The sequence below is a fragment of the Microtus pennsylvanicus genome, chromosome 2 (genome assembly GCF_037038515.1).
Source record: "Microtus pennsylvanicus isolate mMicPen1 chromosome 2, mMicPen1.hap1, whole genome shotgun sequence".
Taxonomy (NCBI): Eukaryota; Metazoa; Chordata; class Mammalia; order Rodentia; family Cricetidae; genus Microtus; species Microtus pennsylvanicus.
In genome coordinates, this window is record NC_134580.1 from 133430466 (window position 1) to 133449005 (window position 18540).

Sequence of the window (18540 nt, forward strand, 5' to 3'; positions counted from 1 at the left end):
CAGCGCAGCCCTGTTTCTTCAGGGCAGACTGTGCCTTGACCCTGGCCAGCTGTCCCGTCTACATCTGGAGTGAGTAGCTAGCAGGCACAGAGGGTGTGCTGCCTACCTCGGAGCAAAATGGTGTTGTCTGATAGAGGCTCCGTGCTGTCCCAGCTCCATGCTGATGGGACAGATCTGGATCTGACCCCCCTCCCCCCCCCCGTCTCCATCCCTTTCCTTGCTGTGTGTCCTTGGCCAGGTTCCTATCTCCAGGCCTTCATCTGCTTGTGCTGGGAATGGAAGTGTCTCGGAGGGTGACTGTGACACTGTCTCAGGAGATGGCCGGATGGAGAACCCCACGGAGGGCTTCGACTTTGGCCTCAGTCCTGCCTCTGTCCCCCACCTCCCGCCTCTGATTGACTCACTCTAAAAGCTTTGCCCCTTCACAAGACTTACACCCACAGAAAGGAAAGGCCTGGTGCAGTGCTTGGGAATCGAGACATCAGTTTTCTGACCCATCAAATAGGTTGACAAGCCTGCTGGGCATCAGAGCCAGGAACCACTTGCTGTGGGGGGGGGTCACCCCAACATCTCAGGCTGAGTTCCTTCAACTGTTCCCAGCCTCCTATTTCCTCGGGTTGGTGGGCGGGGGTTCCTGAGATAACGGGATAATTTAATGGGATAATTGGTCCCTCCCACACAGCAGGTTGCAAGATTTCACCTTATGTCCCATGGAGGGACACCACAGTGCCCATTTCTCAGAGCAGTCTCTGGCGGTGTGGCTTTGCTTTTCAAAGCTGTGGTCGCTGAGCAATCTCCCGTGCATGGCAGCTCCTTGCCTTGTTCCCACCTTGCCAATAAATTAGGTCCCTGTGGCCTTCAAGACACAACTGAGGATTCAGGAAACGTGGGAAGCCGTATGATTTGGAGTGAAGAGTTTGGGAGTCAGCAGGAAACTTTTCTGGGGCTCTGGAGAGATTTCTTCCTGGATAGTCTAAATAACAAAAGCAGGCACTGGCCGACCGGTCTGGTGCCAAAGTCTGAGTCTTGATACTTCAGTCATTTAGAGAGCAGTTACTATGTTCCAGATACTTAGTGAGCAGTTTCTATATGTTCCAGCACCTATCCGAGGAATTCCCACAGGCCAACTTAGGTAACACAACCTCTGAGGCCTTGTGGTTTTCATCATGTAGGTAAGGAAACCAAGAGGCAGAGAGGTACTTCATTTGGCCAAGGACGCACAGCTTGTGACTGTCAACTCCAGGTCCTCATCATGAACTAGTCTTTAGCTTTGCTCATGTTCTACCAAAGATCCCGGTTTAAGTGTCACCCACAGGACCAAGCCCAGACCATGCATGGCCCCCAGACACATGCCAATGGCCAGGGACAGCAGAAATACGAAGGACGCAAATCTACAATCACCGAGACCCAGTAGTTAGCCCCAACTCACCTACAGGTGGCCGAGGCAGCGGTGTTACATGCAAGGTCCACCTCAGTCACTTGCTGCATTGGACAAGACAGCCCAAGCCACTAGAAGACTTGGCTTCCTCAGGAAAAGGATGGGAAGTTAATACCAACTCCACGGGGCTGCTGGGATGCGGTCAGCAAGCCTTACAGAGTTGTTGCTGTTGTTGCTGTCTTTTAAGGATCTCAGCACAAATTTGGATGCAATGGAAGCACCAGCTGACTCCTCATTATTTACGTTTTGTGTGAATGTGTATGTGCATTTGGGAGCCATCGCCTGCACATGTGGAGGCCAGACGTGACAGCCGTGGTCTTCCTCTCCACCTTGCTTTCTGATGCAGAATCTCACTGAACCTGGAGCTCGCCGATTCAGCCAGACTGGCTGAGTGAGCATGTCTCAACCCCTTGCTCCAGGGTACAGGCATGTGCTGCCACACCAAGCTTTTTACCCGGGGGCTGGGGATCTGAGCTCATGTCCCCACACTGGCACAGCAAGCACTTCACCCCGAGCCATCTCCCGAGCCCCTCCTCATTTTTGAATATGGTCATTCACCAGTATTCCATGTCTGCATCTTTCCTCTGTAGGAGCTGCCCTGAGCAGGTCAGGAGTTGGGGTATAGTTCTTTTTGGAAACAGGAGGGTGTACAAGATCTTGCGGTCCCCTCCTCCCCAAAGTTCCTTGGTTCACTCATCCCTTCTCCCCCTCCTCATTCCCAGCAGCGGTTGTGGGTCTCGCTAAAGTCAGCTTTCATTCTTGTTCCCCAGGTTTCCTGCTCCTTGCCTGTGGTCTCCACTGGCTGGATGCTGTTTCTATAGCAACAACAGCTTAAGAGCCTTAGGCCCCCCTCTGAGGTGACAGGCTTGGATGGAGATGGCTGATCAAATTCCTCAAGCATCCTCAGCCTTCTGGATGCAAAGCCTAGGAGAGGAATACAAAGTCTGAGCTGCCTGCGACTTGGAGCCCCAAGAACACCTCAAGGGAACCACCCTAGGTTTCAAGTGTCCCCTGAAATTCACATGTTGGAAACTTGAGAGATGGAAGTAGCAAGGTCATAATGGTGTTCGCCGTCCTCCTGTGAAATTAATGTGGGAACAGCCCTCTCTAAAGAAAGTGTTGACCCCTTCCCCCTCTTCCACACAAGCTCCGTCTATAGAGGATGCTTGCAAAAAGGAAGTCCTTACCAGCGGCAGCCCCTGGACCCTGGACTCCCGAGACTCTGGAACTGTAAGTCTAGTAAACTCTCGTTGTTTGTAAGTCACATAGTCTGTGACAATCTGTGATGGCAGCAGAATGAACCGCAACAGCCTGGGAAACACCTGAGCAGGTGGCCCCAGGGACAGAGCCTGGTTTTCCCTGGGCAGCCTTCCTCACAGTCACCTTCACTGGTGGCTCTGCAACAGACAGGCCTCTGGCTGTGCTTGGAGAAATCCCAAGTCTCAGAGAAGATTCTTGAAGCTGTTTGGGGCTGAGACATCTCCTGTGGCACCTCATCCTCCCCTGACATGGCCTCACTGGTGGGGGTGGGGCAGGTATGTCACCCTCCTCCTCAGGCAGGGCTGCCAGGAGGCAGTCTTGGTAGGGAGGACTGATTCGGAGTGTGAATAATGGCAACATGTCAGTGCTCAGAGATTACACTAGGGGGCGCTATACTAACCCTGTAAAAAGCTAGGGGCTGTAGCTCTAATAGTCCTCTTCCCATGGCGCCCACCCCACCTGCCTTCAAAGACTACACCACCCCCCTCCACTGCTGCCCCTGGTGACACTGGGCAGTGGACACTGAATGTGGGACATGGGGATGAACTAACACTCCAAGGGAACTGGGGGTGGCTATGGAGTGTGAGGACAGTATTCTGTGTGCTTCCCTGAGTCTGAGCTGGGAAGCCCAGTCCCCTGGAAGAACTCCGTGCCAAGCAGTTTCTTCCTCTGCCATGCTCCTGCCCTTATCCTCCAGAGCCTGCTCCTGGCAGCAGGAGATGAGCATCTCAGAGGCCTACTGCTGTCCCCTGCCAGGAGACCCTGGCAGACCTAGGCAGGATGGAGCTTGCTTGACAAATACCTTTTATTTCCTCTCCCTGCTTCCCATCCCCCTCCCAGTGGTTCCTGGGGTCACCACCAAATGCAAAATTGCTGTCTCAGGGTCTGCTACCCTGGGGCTCAAGACAAGAGGCTCCTTCCACTACTTTGTTACCCATGTGAACCTCAAGTCACAGCTTGGGTAAGACTTTAAAAGGTGGCCCCAGACAGCCTTGCTATATGAGAGTCTGTATTCCCAGCCCAACGTCCTTTGATTGAGTCTGGATTCTAACTCCCATGGGCGCTGTTCTGCGTGGGTAACAACCCGTCATCTTGGAGTTTTCTGGAGCCAGAAGGTGGTCCTGCTAACACTGCTCCCTGGCTGCGTCTGATAGGGTGGCATGGGCTCAAGAACGCCCTCTAGTGGTCCTATCTCAGTCCCCAGACCCGGTGTGATCATTCAGATCTTATTAGAGGGACGCAGGAGGGCTTGTGTGGGGTGAGTCCTCCAGGGATGTCTGTGAGCCAGTCCCCTCAGAGGAAAAGCTGCCCCCAGTGGGGTGGGAGGCCTTGCTCTGTCTGGGAAGGTGATGCCAGGAAAAGAGAGAGGTGAGGAGCCGCTCCAGCGTGGGCTCAGGGAGCTTGGGGGCACCTCTGCCTTCCTCAGGGCCCACAGTCTGGTCGGCTTCCTGGGGTGGCAGGCCTGTCCACATGTTTCTGCTCTGCTCCCCTTGGAAGACACGGGGAGACCAGTTTGATCTTGATACATCCACAGCCAGACAGTCCTGTAGGGACCTGCCCCATTTGGAAGCCACTTCTCTAGGCAGACCCTGGCCCTTGGTTGCTGGCCCACTTCGATCTCCGTGCACCGAGTGGGCAGCGGTGACCTCCGGGCACGGGCAGTAGGCCAGTGCCTTCCTCAGCAAGCCCTGGATCTCCCGGTGTCGCTCCTGGGCCTCTTCCCACAACTCCTGGCCCAGGCCAGCCCAGCTCAGGGAGGCCACCTGGAGCTGCATGGCCAGGAGCTTTTCCGTCTGGAACTCAGATGCCAGGCGCTTCAGATAACAGTGGAGGCGGAGGTGGAGCTGGTCCCCGGGGCTGGCCCTCGGAGTCTTGGCCAGCCTGAGCTGGGTCAGCAGGTCTTGACAGTCCACATGGAACCGGGACATCTAAGGACAGAAAGAGGAAGGGAGGTGGGGGTTCCATGAAGACAAGATGAGTCTGTAAGTGGGAGTCAGCGTGGCTGACGGAACTACAGGGTGCACAGCCAGGTGACAATTATCTCTGGTGAATGTGATGACCGTTATCCCCTTTCTTTTCAGATGTATACCCCTGCCACCTGCAGATAGCCTCTAGCACCCTTGGGCTCTTCAAGCCCCTTCTAACAGTCCCACAGGCAGCAGGGCATGCATAAAACAAGAGCTATGGGAGTGACCTGGAAACCCTCTTCAGAACCGAGAGCCGGGAGGGGGAGAGGGCTCTGGGGATAAAGGGCTTGCAACAGAAGCATGAGGTACCTAAGTTCGGGTCCCCAGCACCCACAAAAAGCTGCGTGGGGGAGCTTACAACTGTGGTCCCAGTGCTCCTGGTGTGGAATGGGAAGCCGAAACAAGGCCATCTCCACAAGCTCTCCAGCCAGCTATCCTGCCATGCTCTCAGTGACAAATGACAGGAGGCTGTCTCAAAGAAGGTAGAAGTGAGAACTGATACCTGAGGTTGTCCTCTGACCTCCACAGGCATGTGTGTGGCACACGTACACACAGACTGAGTGTATGCAGCTAGGCCTGTTGGTATAAAGCTGTCATTCTGGCTGCTCCACAGGTCAATGCCTTCAAAACCTTCCTGGGCTTACAGAGTGAGTTCCAATCTAGCTTGGGCAATTTCAAGGAGACCCTGTCTCAAAATAAAGTCAAAAGGCTAGGGATATGGCTTGGTGGTAGAGCATTTACCTACCAGGCTTGAGGCCTTAGGTTTAATTTCCAGCCTGGGGTGTTGGGGACTGTGGACCCCCAGACCCTGAATTTCCTGTGATCCCCTGCCTGCTGGGTAAACAACTTGTTTTGCAGCTGCTCTGGGCACGAGACCCTCAGGAGTTCCTGATGGCAGCAGAGTGGTTTCTGCTGGATTTGCAGCTGAGAGTTAGGACGTGGCCATTAGTCAAGGAGACCCTATAGAAGCTGCCCTGGATCGCAATAAAGGGGGCATTCTTGGCCTTACCGCCCCCCCCTCCTCTCTCTCCAGGCCTTTGCCTGACTCACAAACTGTAGCGTAGAGCAGTTGTTGTGCTACACTGGGGTGGGGCGATGGGGTTGGGGAGCTGAGACACAGAGAGGAGTGTTGCCAATGCATCCCAGAGTGTTCTTTGTTTGCCTGGTTCCATGAGTGTCCCAGGTCACTACTCTGAGCTGGATTAGTAGCCCATTTCGCAAAGGGAGAAACTGAGGACAAAGCAATGGAATGACTTATCCCAAGTCACACAGTGAGGTAAGTGGGGACTGGACTCCCACCCCAGAGCCAACCTGTCTTCTTGTGCCCAAAGAAAAGCTGGCTCAGGCAGGGGTGGGCAGTCAGTCCAGCAGGCCCCACAGTCCATACATCAGCTGGGCCTCTGCCCATCATGTGACTCTGCCTGTCCCAGGCACACACCCCCTCCCTACTGTAAGCTGCACCCCCCCACACACACACTGTCACTACAGCCTCTGATGCAAAGGATAATCTCTCTCTCCATTAATTTAGGGCTGAGAGCAAGCCACTGGCTGGGGACAGCAGAGCCATTGGCTGTGAGGAGGCATCTTCCTGTGGATGAGGGGAGCTTGTCTTTAGATAAATGGCTTCATATTCACGGTAGCACTTAGAACTCCCGGCACCGTAAATCTCCCTTAGCAGCCAATGAGTTTAGGGTTATTTAGAGCAGAAGGTACAGCTCTCGGGCGCCCCACCTCGGCAGAGTCCTGTCTGAGTCCCTGTCTTCCCAGCCAAGTCTGACACCATCTCCAACTCCTCGCATAGAGTGATGGTCAGGGCAGCACTGGCCAGCCCTGATTAAACTCTCAGAGGTGGCCAAGGGGACGATGGTCAGGCCTGCCCCCTTCCATGGTGATCTTCTTCTTAGGAGAAATGCCACCTTCTCCCAGGCCCAGCCTGCCTGCTTCTCTGTCTTCCTTCTTTCCCAATCTCAGGCTAGGACACCAAGTCTGCAATGTCACCTCGGGAAGTTCATAACGCAGAGAGCACATCAGATACAAGCTGGTGACAAGCAGCGGATCATTTTGGATCCCGAGGGGCGCTGTGACACTATGGCACAGTAGGTGTAGTGATTCGAACAAGCCTCCGCTTTTCTGTCCAAAGAACAGCTTTCCAGGTAGTGGGAAAAGCAGGGGCAAGGGCTGCAGTGTTAGAAGTTGGGTTGATTCCAGGAAGACGGCAGGGAGGATGTGGGCAGCAATCACTGGGCAAACAGAAACTTCCAGACGGCCTTGACACTAGGTGCAATGCTCTGGGGGGGGGGTCCTCAAATTTAATCTGCTTTCCTATTTTATTTTCCACACGTGAGGGTTTTGCCTGCATGTATGTCTGTGCACTGCATGTATGCTTGGTGCCTGGGGAAGCCAGAAGTGTGTGCCGGATTCCCTGGAACGGGAGTTAGGGACTGTTGGGAGCCACCGTGTGGGTGTTAGGAATCAAACCCGGGTCCTCTGGCAGAACAGCCAGTGCTCATAACCACTGGGCCATCTCTGCAGCCGGAATCTGCCTCTCCTACCACCTGATTGGGAGGACATTCAAGCCAAAGGACTGGGTTTGGATTGCACACGGCCATCTGGCAGCTCTGTGACTTTGTCCTCGGCACGGGGCTGGTGTGACGGCGAAAGGGTTAGAACAGAGCCCTGGCACTGGAGACCCTACACTAGCACGAGCCATATTTATTTTCAACAGAGGCTGAGGTTGAGAGAAGAGGGGACAGCTGCTGAGGTCACACCGGCCACACGGGCACATGCAGCCCATGTCTCTGAATCCCGGACTCTGCCCGCCTGTGCTCTCCATGGTGAGGAAGGGGCAGGCTGTCCCTTCACTGCCACTATTGACCTCTGCCTGCCTTGTCCCTGACCCAAGGAGACAGAAAAGCCCTGTCCTCCATGTCCCCAAGCATTTGTGAGTTTTCTGGGTCCCTCCCACTGCCCTCTGGAGCATCCCATGTCCCCTGCTGTTCCTTCCATACTGGGCCGCCCAACAGCTGGGGGGTGGGGTCAAGCTCCGCCCATGCTCTGTCCCTCATGGCAAGTCCAAGGGGCAGCTGAGGGCACAGGGCAGTCATGTGACTTCCTGTCCAGCTGGGACCCAGCTCTTCTAGCTTTCTTTCTTGTCCATAGGCCTCAGTTTTCCCATTAGAAAAATGGGGGGCTGGGTTATGTGAATTTAGGAGGTGAAGCCTTGATGTCAAATCCTATTTAATGACTACCTAATCCTACTTGAGTAGCTTTCTGGCCCTCGGCTTTCTCCTCTGTAAAATGGACATGATGCTGGTGGCCCCAACTCACCCAGAAGCAGGTAAATACGAAGCGCTAACTGGCGGGGTCTGCACTCAGGCCAGCTTCTCTCCTAGCTAGCTTGACCACTTCCACCTCATCTTCACCCTGCCTACTTGGCCACAGTTGCCTCCCAGCCAGTTCCTCTCCCACGTGAGGCACCTCCCGGACCCTGCATCACCCCAGCGGGAGGATGCTGGTTTGTTCCAGTGAGCCCTGAGTTCCTCTCACCTTCTTTCTGAAGCGGTGGAGGTGGAGCAGGGTCTCCAGGTCAGTGCGCTGCCTCTCAGCTGCCATGTAGAAGTGTGTCAGCTTGGCTTGGAAAGCCTGCTGGGTGGAGGTGAAGGCTGCCAGGTCCGGGAGCTCTGTCTCACCTGCCCCTTCCTCTGCAGCCCCCAGCTGCGCAGCCTGCTTGGACAGTTCCAGGCCCTGACGGTACTGGGCCTGAGGGGGAGAAAGACACCCACTCAAGTTCCTGCCTAAGGATCTGCCCGCAGTCAGGGACCGCTGTGGTCTTCTGAGCCCCCTATCTACAAAGCTCAGCCCACGGACAAAGGTTAAGGCATCCAGTAGTCCAGGCCTTTGCCTTGGAAGTTCACTTCTTCTGGAAGGTTCTGTGACTTTGAAGCTTGGGTCGGAGACTTTGATCCTCCATAGTCCTGCATGCTGTGTTCAGGCCAGTTCCATCCTCTACTGTCTGGGAGTCCCTGAGGGCTGTGACAGCCAAAGCCTCCTGTCTATCACAAATACGGCATCCCTGACTGACCCAGCAGGCCAAGGTCGGGGCCCTGGGACACAAATTTTAAGAAACCCACGAGGGTTCTGACTTCTCTGTAGCGGTCTTGGCGGACTTCCTGGAGGAAGCAGAACCTCACTGCCTCCTGGGAAGTTCCCTTGTACTTTCCCACCCCTGCATCCGGGACCTAGTAGACCCCACCTCAGCCCTCTTGGCCACTTGGGCCCTGGAACATACCGCAACCTGCAGGAAGAAGTCCTCAAACTCGGCATGGACTTTCTCGACGGTCTCTGCACATAGATGGACAGGGGCAAGGGCCTGCAGACACTGCCTTCCTTTCTGCTCCATCCAGTCACTGACCTGGGCAGAGGAAGAGGGTTCAGTCATGATGGGTGACTAAGGAGCCATTCTGGGCCGACTGTCTACTTCCTTGTGTGTGTCCACATGCACAGGGCATGTGCAAGCTTGCATATGTGTACATGTGTGCAGGGGTGTGTGTGTGAGTGTACTTGTGTGTGGGGACCGGAGGTCAGCTTGGGTAGGTATTGCTCCTAAGGATCCGCCCACCTTGGTTTGTTGTTGTTGTTGTTGGTTGTTTGTTTGATACAGCGTCTCTCACTGGGATCTTGGGCTCACCAATAAGGCAAGGCCTGCCTGGCCTCCTGACTTTGTCTCCTCAGGGCTGAGATTACAGTGTACACCACCACACACAGTGTTTTATGTACATTTTGTGGATCAAACTCAGGCCCATGTACTTGTGTGGCATAAACACTTCACCTACTGAGCCGCCTCCATAGCCCCTCAACTTCTCGAGGGGCCAAAGCCTTCTCAACCTAAGTCAGCCAGTTGCGGGCCTGGATGGATGAAAACCCTGGACAGGAGATGCTGGGCAGGAGAATCAGGGGAGGGGGGAACACGTGGTTGCATTCTGCAAAGGTCAGAGGACATTGCCTCCCTCAGCTCAACCCAGAGGGGATATAGCACTGTGAGTGCGTGCACCAGGGAGACCCTCTGTGTGTATGGTCGTGGGGTGAAGCCAAGGTAGCTTGAGGTCCTGGGAAGGCAAGACTTACGTCAGTCTGGCCACTGAGAGTCACCTGGTCATAAAAGGTTGGTCTCGGAGATGAGCTCCCTGTCTTAGGGGAATGTAACTGGGGCTGGAGGGACCCCTGCCAGTGACGAAGGATCTACCAAGAACTCACTGCGGATATGTCTGACCCCTGCTTCAGTTTGTGGGTGATACAGATGGTAAGAAGTGCCTCTGATCCTGTGGTAGTTTGAATGTAATTGGCCTCCTGATCTCATAGGGAGTGGCACTATTAGGGGTGTGGCTTTGTTGGAGTGGGCATGGCCTTGTAGGAGGAAGTGTGTCACTGTGGGCGAGCTTTGAGGTTTCCTAAGCTCAGGATTCCATCTAGTGTGTCAGTTGACTTTCTGTTGCCTGCAAGATGTAGCAGTCTCAGCCAGGTGGTGGTGGTGCACACCTTTAATCCTGGCACTCGGGAGGCAGGGACAGGCAGATCTCTGTGAGTCTGAGGCCAGTCTGGTCTACAGAGCGAGTTCTAGGGCAGGCGCCAAAGCAACACAGAGAAACCCTGTCTTGAAAAACCAAAACTAAACAAAAGACGTAGCACTCTCAACTCCAGCACCACGTCTGCCTGCACGCTGCATGCTCCCTGTCATGATAATGGACTGAACCTCTGAAACTGTAAGCGAGCCACTCCAATTAAATGTTTTCTTTATAAGAGTTGCCGTGGTTGTGGTATCTCTTCACAGCAATAAAAAACCTAACTAAGACAGACCCTGAGAAGGTTTGTGCTAATTCTGAACTTGACAGAATGCAGGATCGCCTAGGAGACTAGCCTCTGGGGCTGATCTTGGTTTTATTATTTGCAGTGGGAGACCTGTCTACTGTGGGTGGCACCATTCCCTGGCTGGGATGCTGGGCTGTATATTCCTGATTGTGGGTGCCCCATGACCCTTCCACTTTGACCCCCGACTCTGATGGATTGTCCTGACTTTGCACTTTTGAACAAGGCATTCCTACTCTGGGGATACCAACAAAGATACTTTGTCTTTAGAAAACTCAAGGCTAGACATGCAGGCGCAGAGACTTGAGCAGCCAGTGGCCCTGAGCAGTCGGTGGCCCCGAGGGTCAAGGCTAAGTCCCCAGCAGGGATGACCCAGCCCAGGGCAGACACGGCTATATTGGCTTTAAGTACTGAAGCCAGGTGAAGGGGCACCAATAGCTCCAGGCTCAGACTCCAGATGTGCAACCACAGTGGATGACATCTACCTGGCCTCAATTTCCCCATGTTCCGTGGGGAATCCCAAAAGCTCCCATGTCACTGGTAAGAGACCACACTGGGAGACAAGCATATTCACAGACACTCTAGTGCAGGGGACGCTCACAGTCGGTGCTAATAAGTGCAGCACTTATATTCGACATTTAATCTGTGAAGCACTGACTGGATGGCATGTTTTCTGCCTTCGCCCCAACACCAAGGGCTGATACTTTAACTCCAGAACAAAGTGACCCCTTTAAAGCACCGTGTCCCCCAGTAGCAGCCCCCTCACCTGGTGGATGGCAGCTTCCAGGTGGCCCAGGCGGACACGGAGCTCCAGCCTTCGGAGGAGGTGGTTGGACGCAGTGACCAGGACGTGAAGCTGGTCATCCACCAGGTTGTACAGGGCTGCAGCTTCAGCCAGATGGCTCCTGGGAGGGAGAGGAGGATGAGAAGACGCAGAAGCGGTCCCTCCCCTCACCTGCCTCCTTGTGCTCTCGATGGTCATGGACTTGCCCTCCTAATCTGTGGCCCCAGCTGGACTGCCAGTCGCTGACCTGATGTGTGACCTGAAACAGAGCCCTAGCCCCCTCTGGGCCTCAGCCACAAACCTGAGGACGCAATAGGAATGGAAATGATCCAGCGCTTCTTGGCAGAGTATGAAGCCAGCTGGGTAGATCTGAGTCTGAATCCCAGTCCTGCTACCTGCTAGTGTGGGTCCTTGTGCAGCATCACCTCTTTGGACGGGCTCTGGTTCCCTGGCTTTAAAATGGGAATAGTAATAGAACCCACTGCCCAGAGTGACTGTAAGCAGAAAGTGATCGAAGCAGGGGCTTCCAGAAGTGCAGCTCCCATGTTCCACCCCGGGCTTCTGCATGAGGCCCCAGTTGTGGAACTTTCTAGTGCTGCCTAGGGGGTTCTGGGAAGCCAGGGACTTTCCTTCCTTCATGAGAAACTCTCACTGGAGTGCCGGGCACTAGGGGTCGTCTGTCATCCACACGTTCGGAACACCCATCGACAGGACACGGGTACAGAGAGGCAGCTGTAACCCATGACGGTCTTTTGTCTCTGGTAGAGAGTCTGAGTATCCCAAACTGGCTTCAAACTCCTGTGTGACCAAGGATGACCTTGAATCCGGGGCCCACCTACCCTGCAAAGCATTTTTAAAGTGGCCAATGCCAAAGGATCTAAAGCAGGTTTGTAATGGAACTTCTCGCGTGGCGATGCTCGGTGAAAGGAGAAACCTGGAGTCTCCCCACAACCTCCCCACAACTGCCCTAGGGAGCCTGTTTTCAGACAAAGATGATAGAAGGAAAGGCTGCCTTTTCGAGGGACGCCCGTCATGGGTCTTACATCAGAAGAAAGCCCCAAAACGCCTGGAGGAGAAGCGAACACAGAGGGCTGCGGGGACCGGCGCTGTACCGGGAAAGGGCTGCGGCGAGCGTGTGCCCACAGCGCCCCCTGGTGGACTCCAGCTCAAAGGTCTGGAGGGACCTCAGGAAGACAGGAGGGGTAGGGTGTAGCAGGTGAGGCAGGAGCATGGAGACAATGATGCGGCATTCTGAGGGGCAGGAGGTGGCCCACATTAGGCACCAGGGCCCCCCGCTGTTTCGTCTCCACCTGCATGAACCTGCCCCTGGCGTCTAGGGGTGCATCTCAGGGTTATGTGTTCTGCCAGCTCCTATCTGTTTCCTGGCCCCACCACATTCCAGATGTGTGACCCTAGGATACTCAGTTAACCTCTCTGAGTCTCAGGTTCCTCTACTGTAACAAGAGGAGACAACTGGGCTCCACCTCGAAAGTGGGAATTAAATGAATTAACATTTTCATTCTTTTGAACGAAGCACACACACACATTAAATGTTGGTTCGGTGCACAAGCTGTTCCTAAGTGCGTCCATAAATTTTGCATTTGGCTCTTGAATATACATACCTATGTTTTACTGGAGCAAATATTTCTAATTACTGACCAATTCGGTTACATGCTCAATATCCCTTGGACCAGAAGCATATCAGATTTTGAAATCGTTCCAATTTTAGGGTATTTGGATATGTATAATGAGGCATGTGGGCAAAGGGACTTCAGCCTAGACAAGAAGTCCACTTGCATTTCAGACACACCTTTACATACGGTCTGAAGTAATTTTGCACAATCATTTCAATAACTCTGTGTCTGAAGCAAAGCTCTGGGTGTAATTGCTGCCCTGTGTCCAGACCGTCTGAGTTTAGAACAGTCAGGACGTCTGATCTGAGATTGAGCAGGTTCCACTTCACAGCAGTCAGGGAAGCTGGTGCTGTCCAGTCAGGTCTGCCGCCCACCTGTGGTCCTGAGGTCCCTCCCCTAGGCTGAGCATGGGAAAGGCAGGCCTGTTGGTTAGCCACCCAGCTGTCCCAGCCTTGGCTTCCTATGGGCCATACTGTTTGTTCCCTGGTTCAGTCTCAACGTCTTCCTGCTAATAAGAGTGGCGTGGGCAGCACCAGGCCCTTGCCAGGAACACACGAGACAGGTCTGGAAGGGCTTGGCCCAGAGCCTGGGATAGAAAGGGGCACCGTCTGCGTGTGGGGAGAGGAAACAAGAGGACTGGTCCTCCACCGCCTGTCCATGGCTGAAGATGGCCAAAGATGAAGGAGGATGTGGTGAGTGATCCCCAAGTCTCAGAGGGTGGGGAACCTGTGACCCAGCTGCTCCCCTAGGCCCACCCTATGCATTCTCAGGGTGACCCCACCGCTGAGCTCTGATGGGGCATGAAGGCGGGGATATTAAATGTGCGTACCTGACATCAGGGTTGGCATTCAGCCTGCTGGCCTCCTGCTGCAACCTGGCCAGAGTAGCTCCACCTTCCCTCTGGAGAGCCAGCAGGCCCGGGTCCCTCAGCACAGCCTCCATCAGATCCTTGGACTTGCTCAGGCACCTGGTAGCTTCCTGCCAACATGGGGGGGGGGGGATCCTTAGGCCCAATCTCCACTCTCCTCTGTAGCTTTCCAGAGCTACCCACGCTGATAGAGCCTGAATCTCCCAATTGGGTGCCTCAAGAAAGTCTGCCCTTTAATCTCTAGCATTGCTCCTAAAGCTATGACCCTATTATCACCATGGTAACCTCACTGGTCCTGGCTCCATCCTCTCTTGGAAATACCCATCCCAGACTCTTGGTTGACCTCTCTGAAGCCCCCTGGCTTCCCCTGCAGCAAGAAAAAGGGACATCAAAGGGCATACCTCATGACCCCTGCTTCAAACTCTTCAGGGCCCCTCTGCCCAGCTCCTGGGCCCAGCTCCTTCCTCTGTACTCTACTCCACAGATTCCCAGCTACACCCTGCCTCAGGGCCTTTGTGCATGCTTGCCCTCTGCCTGGAGTTCATTTCCCCTCAAAGACATGTTCTTTCAGCCCTCAGTTAAACACCATCTCTTCAAAGACCACCCACCTTCCTCACTCTTACCACTTTTATGGCATTTGACACAATTTGTAACTCCCCCCCCTTTTGTTTCAGCTTGGGGTCTCTTGCATCCCTGGCCAGTGTTCTACCACTGATCTGCATCCCCAGTCACCATAGCTACCTTTTAAATAGCCACTCTGCTGCTGACCATGACCCTCACCCAAGCAGAGGCAAGCTGGTTCCTCAGGCTGGGTCCCCACTGCAGGGCACAAGGTGGATGCCCTAGAACTATTTATTATCTGAGTGACAAAGTGAAGGGCAGAGTGACCACCCTTAGTGTCTCGGTTCTTAAGAGTCTGGGTACGCTGGAGGCTTCCCTACCCCGTGATCCAAGCTTACCTGCACCCCACTGGGGGGGTCACCCTTCTCAAACTCTTGAATGGAAGCCTGCAGCAGGGATGAAGCCTGGCGAAGGTCAGCGAGGAACGGGTCTAGCTTCTGCAAGGACAGGCGCCAGGGCACAGGACTCAGCCTGGGAGACCAAGAGGAGAGATATCTTTCCCCAGGAGGATGCGGGGAGGCACCGTGCGGGGCTTCTAGAACTCATACTACAGCAGAACCATCGGGAGGGTGACTGAAAGTGGAGCTTGATGAGCCCCACCTCCACCCAAACCCCAATCTTTCTCCCACCTCTAGCTCACCCCACCGCACAGCTGAGCCCGACCCTGCTCTGGGGCAGAGTCTGAGAACGGCTACCAAGTTTCCAAGCCACAGTGCTGCTGCTGCAAGTCTAGTGTGGGGACAAAAGCCAGAGGAGAGAGGAGATGGGTCTGAGCTCTTCACAGACACTAGGGCTTCCTCATAGAAGAGGCAGGATGGGGGCGAGAGGTATCAGCTATCAGCTTACTGTGAGACCACAGGTAAGTTACTTAACATCTCTGGGCTTCACATCTGAGAGGTGGAACCCATGGTGTTAGAACGTGCTTTACAGCGGGGTAAGGGTTTGATAGATTAATTTATGCATGGGATTTAGAATAGAGCCAGACTCATGATCACTGTAAGTTTTACACTCTGGATCACCCAGTAAAACGTCACTCAAAGGGACAGCCTGGAAGACGAAGTTCAAAGGTCACTGGGCTAACGTGAGGCTTCTGGAGAGGGAACCAGGAGTCTGGGAGCAGGGCATGCCTGAAATGTGAGTACACACTATCCCTCCACATCTTCCGGTGAGTGATTCTAGGAACCCCACCACCCAGGACACCAAGACCAGGAGGCCAAGCCCCTTCTGCTAAGTGTCCTGTTGAACCATGTACATCTCCTGGGGACTAGAAACTGCCTGAAAATAACTCAGATAATTGATGCCAGATAGACACTGCCTCGAAAGTTGTCCTGGTTTGTGTCCAAACAAGCAAGTCTGTAGGTGGTCCGTAGGTGGTCCAATGGCATGCAATGCCTCCCTCCTCTCCCTTCATTTATTATTATTATTATTTTAATTTTGAGACAGGTTTCTCTGTGTAGCCCTGGCTGTCCTGGACTCACTCTGTAGACCCAACTGGCCTCGAACTCGTAGAGATCCACCTGCCTCTGCCTCCCAAGTGCTGGGATTAAAGGCGTGAACCCAGCTCTTTTGTCTGTTTGGGTTTTTTTTAACTTTTTTATTGGGAGAAAGATGAGCATGCCGTGGCATGTGTAGGAGAGAGGTGTGCACACCATTGTGTGTGTGGAAGTCAGAGGGTGTTCATGGAGTTGATTCTCTCCTCCCACCTTCACGTGGGTCCCACAGATGGAACTCAAGTCACCAGGCTTGTATGACAGGTGCTTTTACCCACTGAACCATTTTGCTGGCATTTTCTCTGGGTCTATTTGTTTGTTTTAGTTTCTTACAACAGGATCTACTTGTAGCCCAGGATGGCCTTGAGCTGGCTATGTAGCCAAGGATGACCTTAAACTCCTGTCTCAGGTGCTGGGATGGCAAGCCTGAATACTTTCAGCCCAACATAGGTTGATTCCACAGTTACATCTGCACTCAACACCAAACATTAGCAGGACATGGTGGCGCAGGCCTGTTATCCTAGTACTTGGGATGCAAGAGGCAGTAGGCTCTTAAGTTTAAGGCCACCTGGACTACAAAGAAAGTCGAGAATATATAGCTATGTGACCTGAGCCATGCGTGCAAATCCTGTCTTGGATACCCCACTTGCCCTTCTCACACAGGGCCCTGGGTTCTGTGTCTCAGAGTCACCAAGAGGACAAAGGAAAAACAAGCAAAACAATTCACCTCCCACACGGAGCAGCAGATAATAACTTATCACGCTATCGGTAGAGACAGGATTTCTCCATGGAGGGGTGACTTTCACCCCCACCCTGGCTGGAAGCAGTCATACTTTGTGGGGAGTGGTCCTCAGGCCCTGGCTGAGGCTGGGCAGCTGGGTGGGTGATTCCATGTGCGGTCCTACTCTTGTGGCCTTCCAGTTAACCTGGGTACAGAATGCCCGCTTGTGGGGCAGTGGGACACGGGATGGAGCCAGGGGCAGTTCCCTTCCCTGCCCTATAGGAAGCAATGCATGCTAACTCACCGTGTGTCCATGGCTCCATGGAGCGGATGTTGACAACAGCTAAAGCTGTCTAAGTGTGCCAGACAAGCCTTACTAACTTTAACTCAATCCTCATAAAAATCCCACACAAAAAAAGCAATTTCATTGCCCTCTCCATCTTCCCCTTTGCTGGTGAGGAAAGCAAGGCTCAGAGAAGGTGGATCACTTACCCAAAGTCACAGAGCAGAGCTAGACTAGAACCCAGAAAGCTGGCCCCAGAGCCTGAAGTCTTACTGGGGGCTACTCTGAACCTTTATTGTGTTGCTGGTTTTGGACAGGGTTGAGAGACCCAAGGGGCAGGGCAGTGAAGGGAAGAGGAGAAGTCGGAGACTGAAGGCCATAAGGATAGACACCTGGAAAAGCTGCACCCACTCGCTGTGGTGGTAGCGGAAGGGGCCCTCCAGAGCCTCGGGCAGCTGGCTAGGGTCCACGTGGCTCCTGAGGGCCTTCAGCGAGGTCAGTATCTCCACCTGTGAATGAATGAAGCAGTCAGAAGGCCCAGAGAATCCTCCCCAGAGACCAACGGAGAAGGTCCTGCTCAGATCCCTGTCCAGCACCACATCTCCCCCTGGGAAGGTCTGGAGCAGTGTTCTCTGGAAGCTTTGATCAATCATTTGAAATGGACCCTGGTTATGGAATGGCACACACAGGGGCACACACACTGCTACTGCCAAATCGGCATTCAAGGCAGGCATCACCACTCAACTGCAGAACTCGGCTCTCTCTCCATGTCGCTGCCCAGGCCTCTGCTCACCTGGACAGGTAGTGCAGGTAGCTGGAGAATGGATGTCTTCTCTCCCAGGAGGAGCACTTTGCTGATGGAGGCCGAAGCCGGATCCTGTGAGGAGAGAAGCTCTTCAGGGCTGCTCTGTCCCCCTTCCCCTTGCCACCTCCTCCTTCTCCCTGAGGAACATGCATAGGCATGGTGTGGTCGCCTGGGTGGGGGCTTGTGTGACATGTTTAGAGTGAACCAAAGCAAACACAAGCTGTACTGCAAGCCTTCCTTGGGGCCTCAGTTTCCCCATCTATAAGACAAGGAGTCAGATTGTACACAATGGCTAGCCAAGAGTCTTCTCTATCAGGGATTTACGTGGCCCATGGCTAAACCAATCAGAGCCCTGTATTCCCCAGAACATGGGGCTTAGTCAATACCGGTCAATCAGCACTGATGATAAAATCAAGAAACTTTGGCTGGGACCTCTCTCACCGTGTCCATGGAATCAAATGACTTCTCAGCTGCTAGATTCAGCTCCTGGCTGTTAGAACAGGAGCTTGCCCCTTTAAGACAGTGGTCACTCTTAAAAAGCTGCATCCACAGCCTGAAGAGGCCAGCCACACCTTCCTGCAGCTCTCTGGGACAGAGTTAAGAAGCAGTCTGTGACTTGATTTTCCTTCGTGTGCCTGGCTCTTCCTTGCTCTCTGACACAAACAGTATTTTGGGCTAAATCACATGATGTAAAACTTCCTGCTAGACTCGCAAACTTACAAAAGACTGATGGTTCTCTCGCTCCTGGAATTGCTTGCCGGATTTGCTCTGGGGACTTTTTTAAGGAGACGCCTCTGTCTACCCCAT

The 18540-nt window shown here is 53.8% G+C and overlaps 1 protein-coding gene across 2 annotated transcripts in view; it reads right to left on the reverse strand.

Moving 5' to 3' along the window:
* Positions 1-3487: 3487 nt before the first annotated feature.
* Kiaa1755 (KIAA1755 ortholog) overlaps positions 3488-18540 on the reverse strand; it is a 38354-nt gene continuing 23301 nt past the window's right edge. Inside the window, exons 7-14 of one of the 2 annotated variants that reach the window (XM_075962860.1) lie at positions 17722-17805; positions 17321-17437; positions 14773-14871; positions 13775-13923; positions 11294-11432; positions 8954-9076; positions 8212-8424; positions 3488-4626 (exon numbers count right to left, since the gene is read on the reverse strand). In XM_075962860.1, coding sequence (XP_075818975.1) covers positions 3928-4626; positions 8212-8424; positions 8954-9076; positions 11294-11432; positions 13775-13923; positions 14773-14871; positions 17321-17437; positions 17722-17805 — 1623 coding nt within the window. In that variant the 3' untranslated portion in view covers positions 3488-3927. The remainder of the gene's footprint in view (positions 4627-8211; positions 8425-8953; positions 9077-11293; positions 11433-13774; positions 13924-14772; positions 14872-17320; positions 17438-17721; positions 17806-18540) is intronic. The other variant, XM_075962861.1, reaches the window with a different exon arrangement.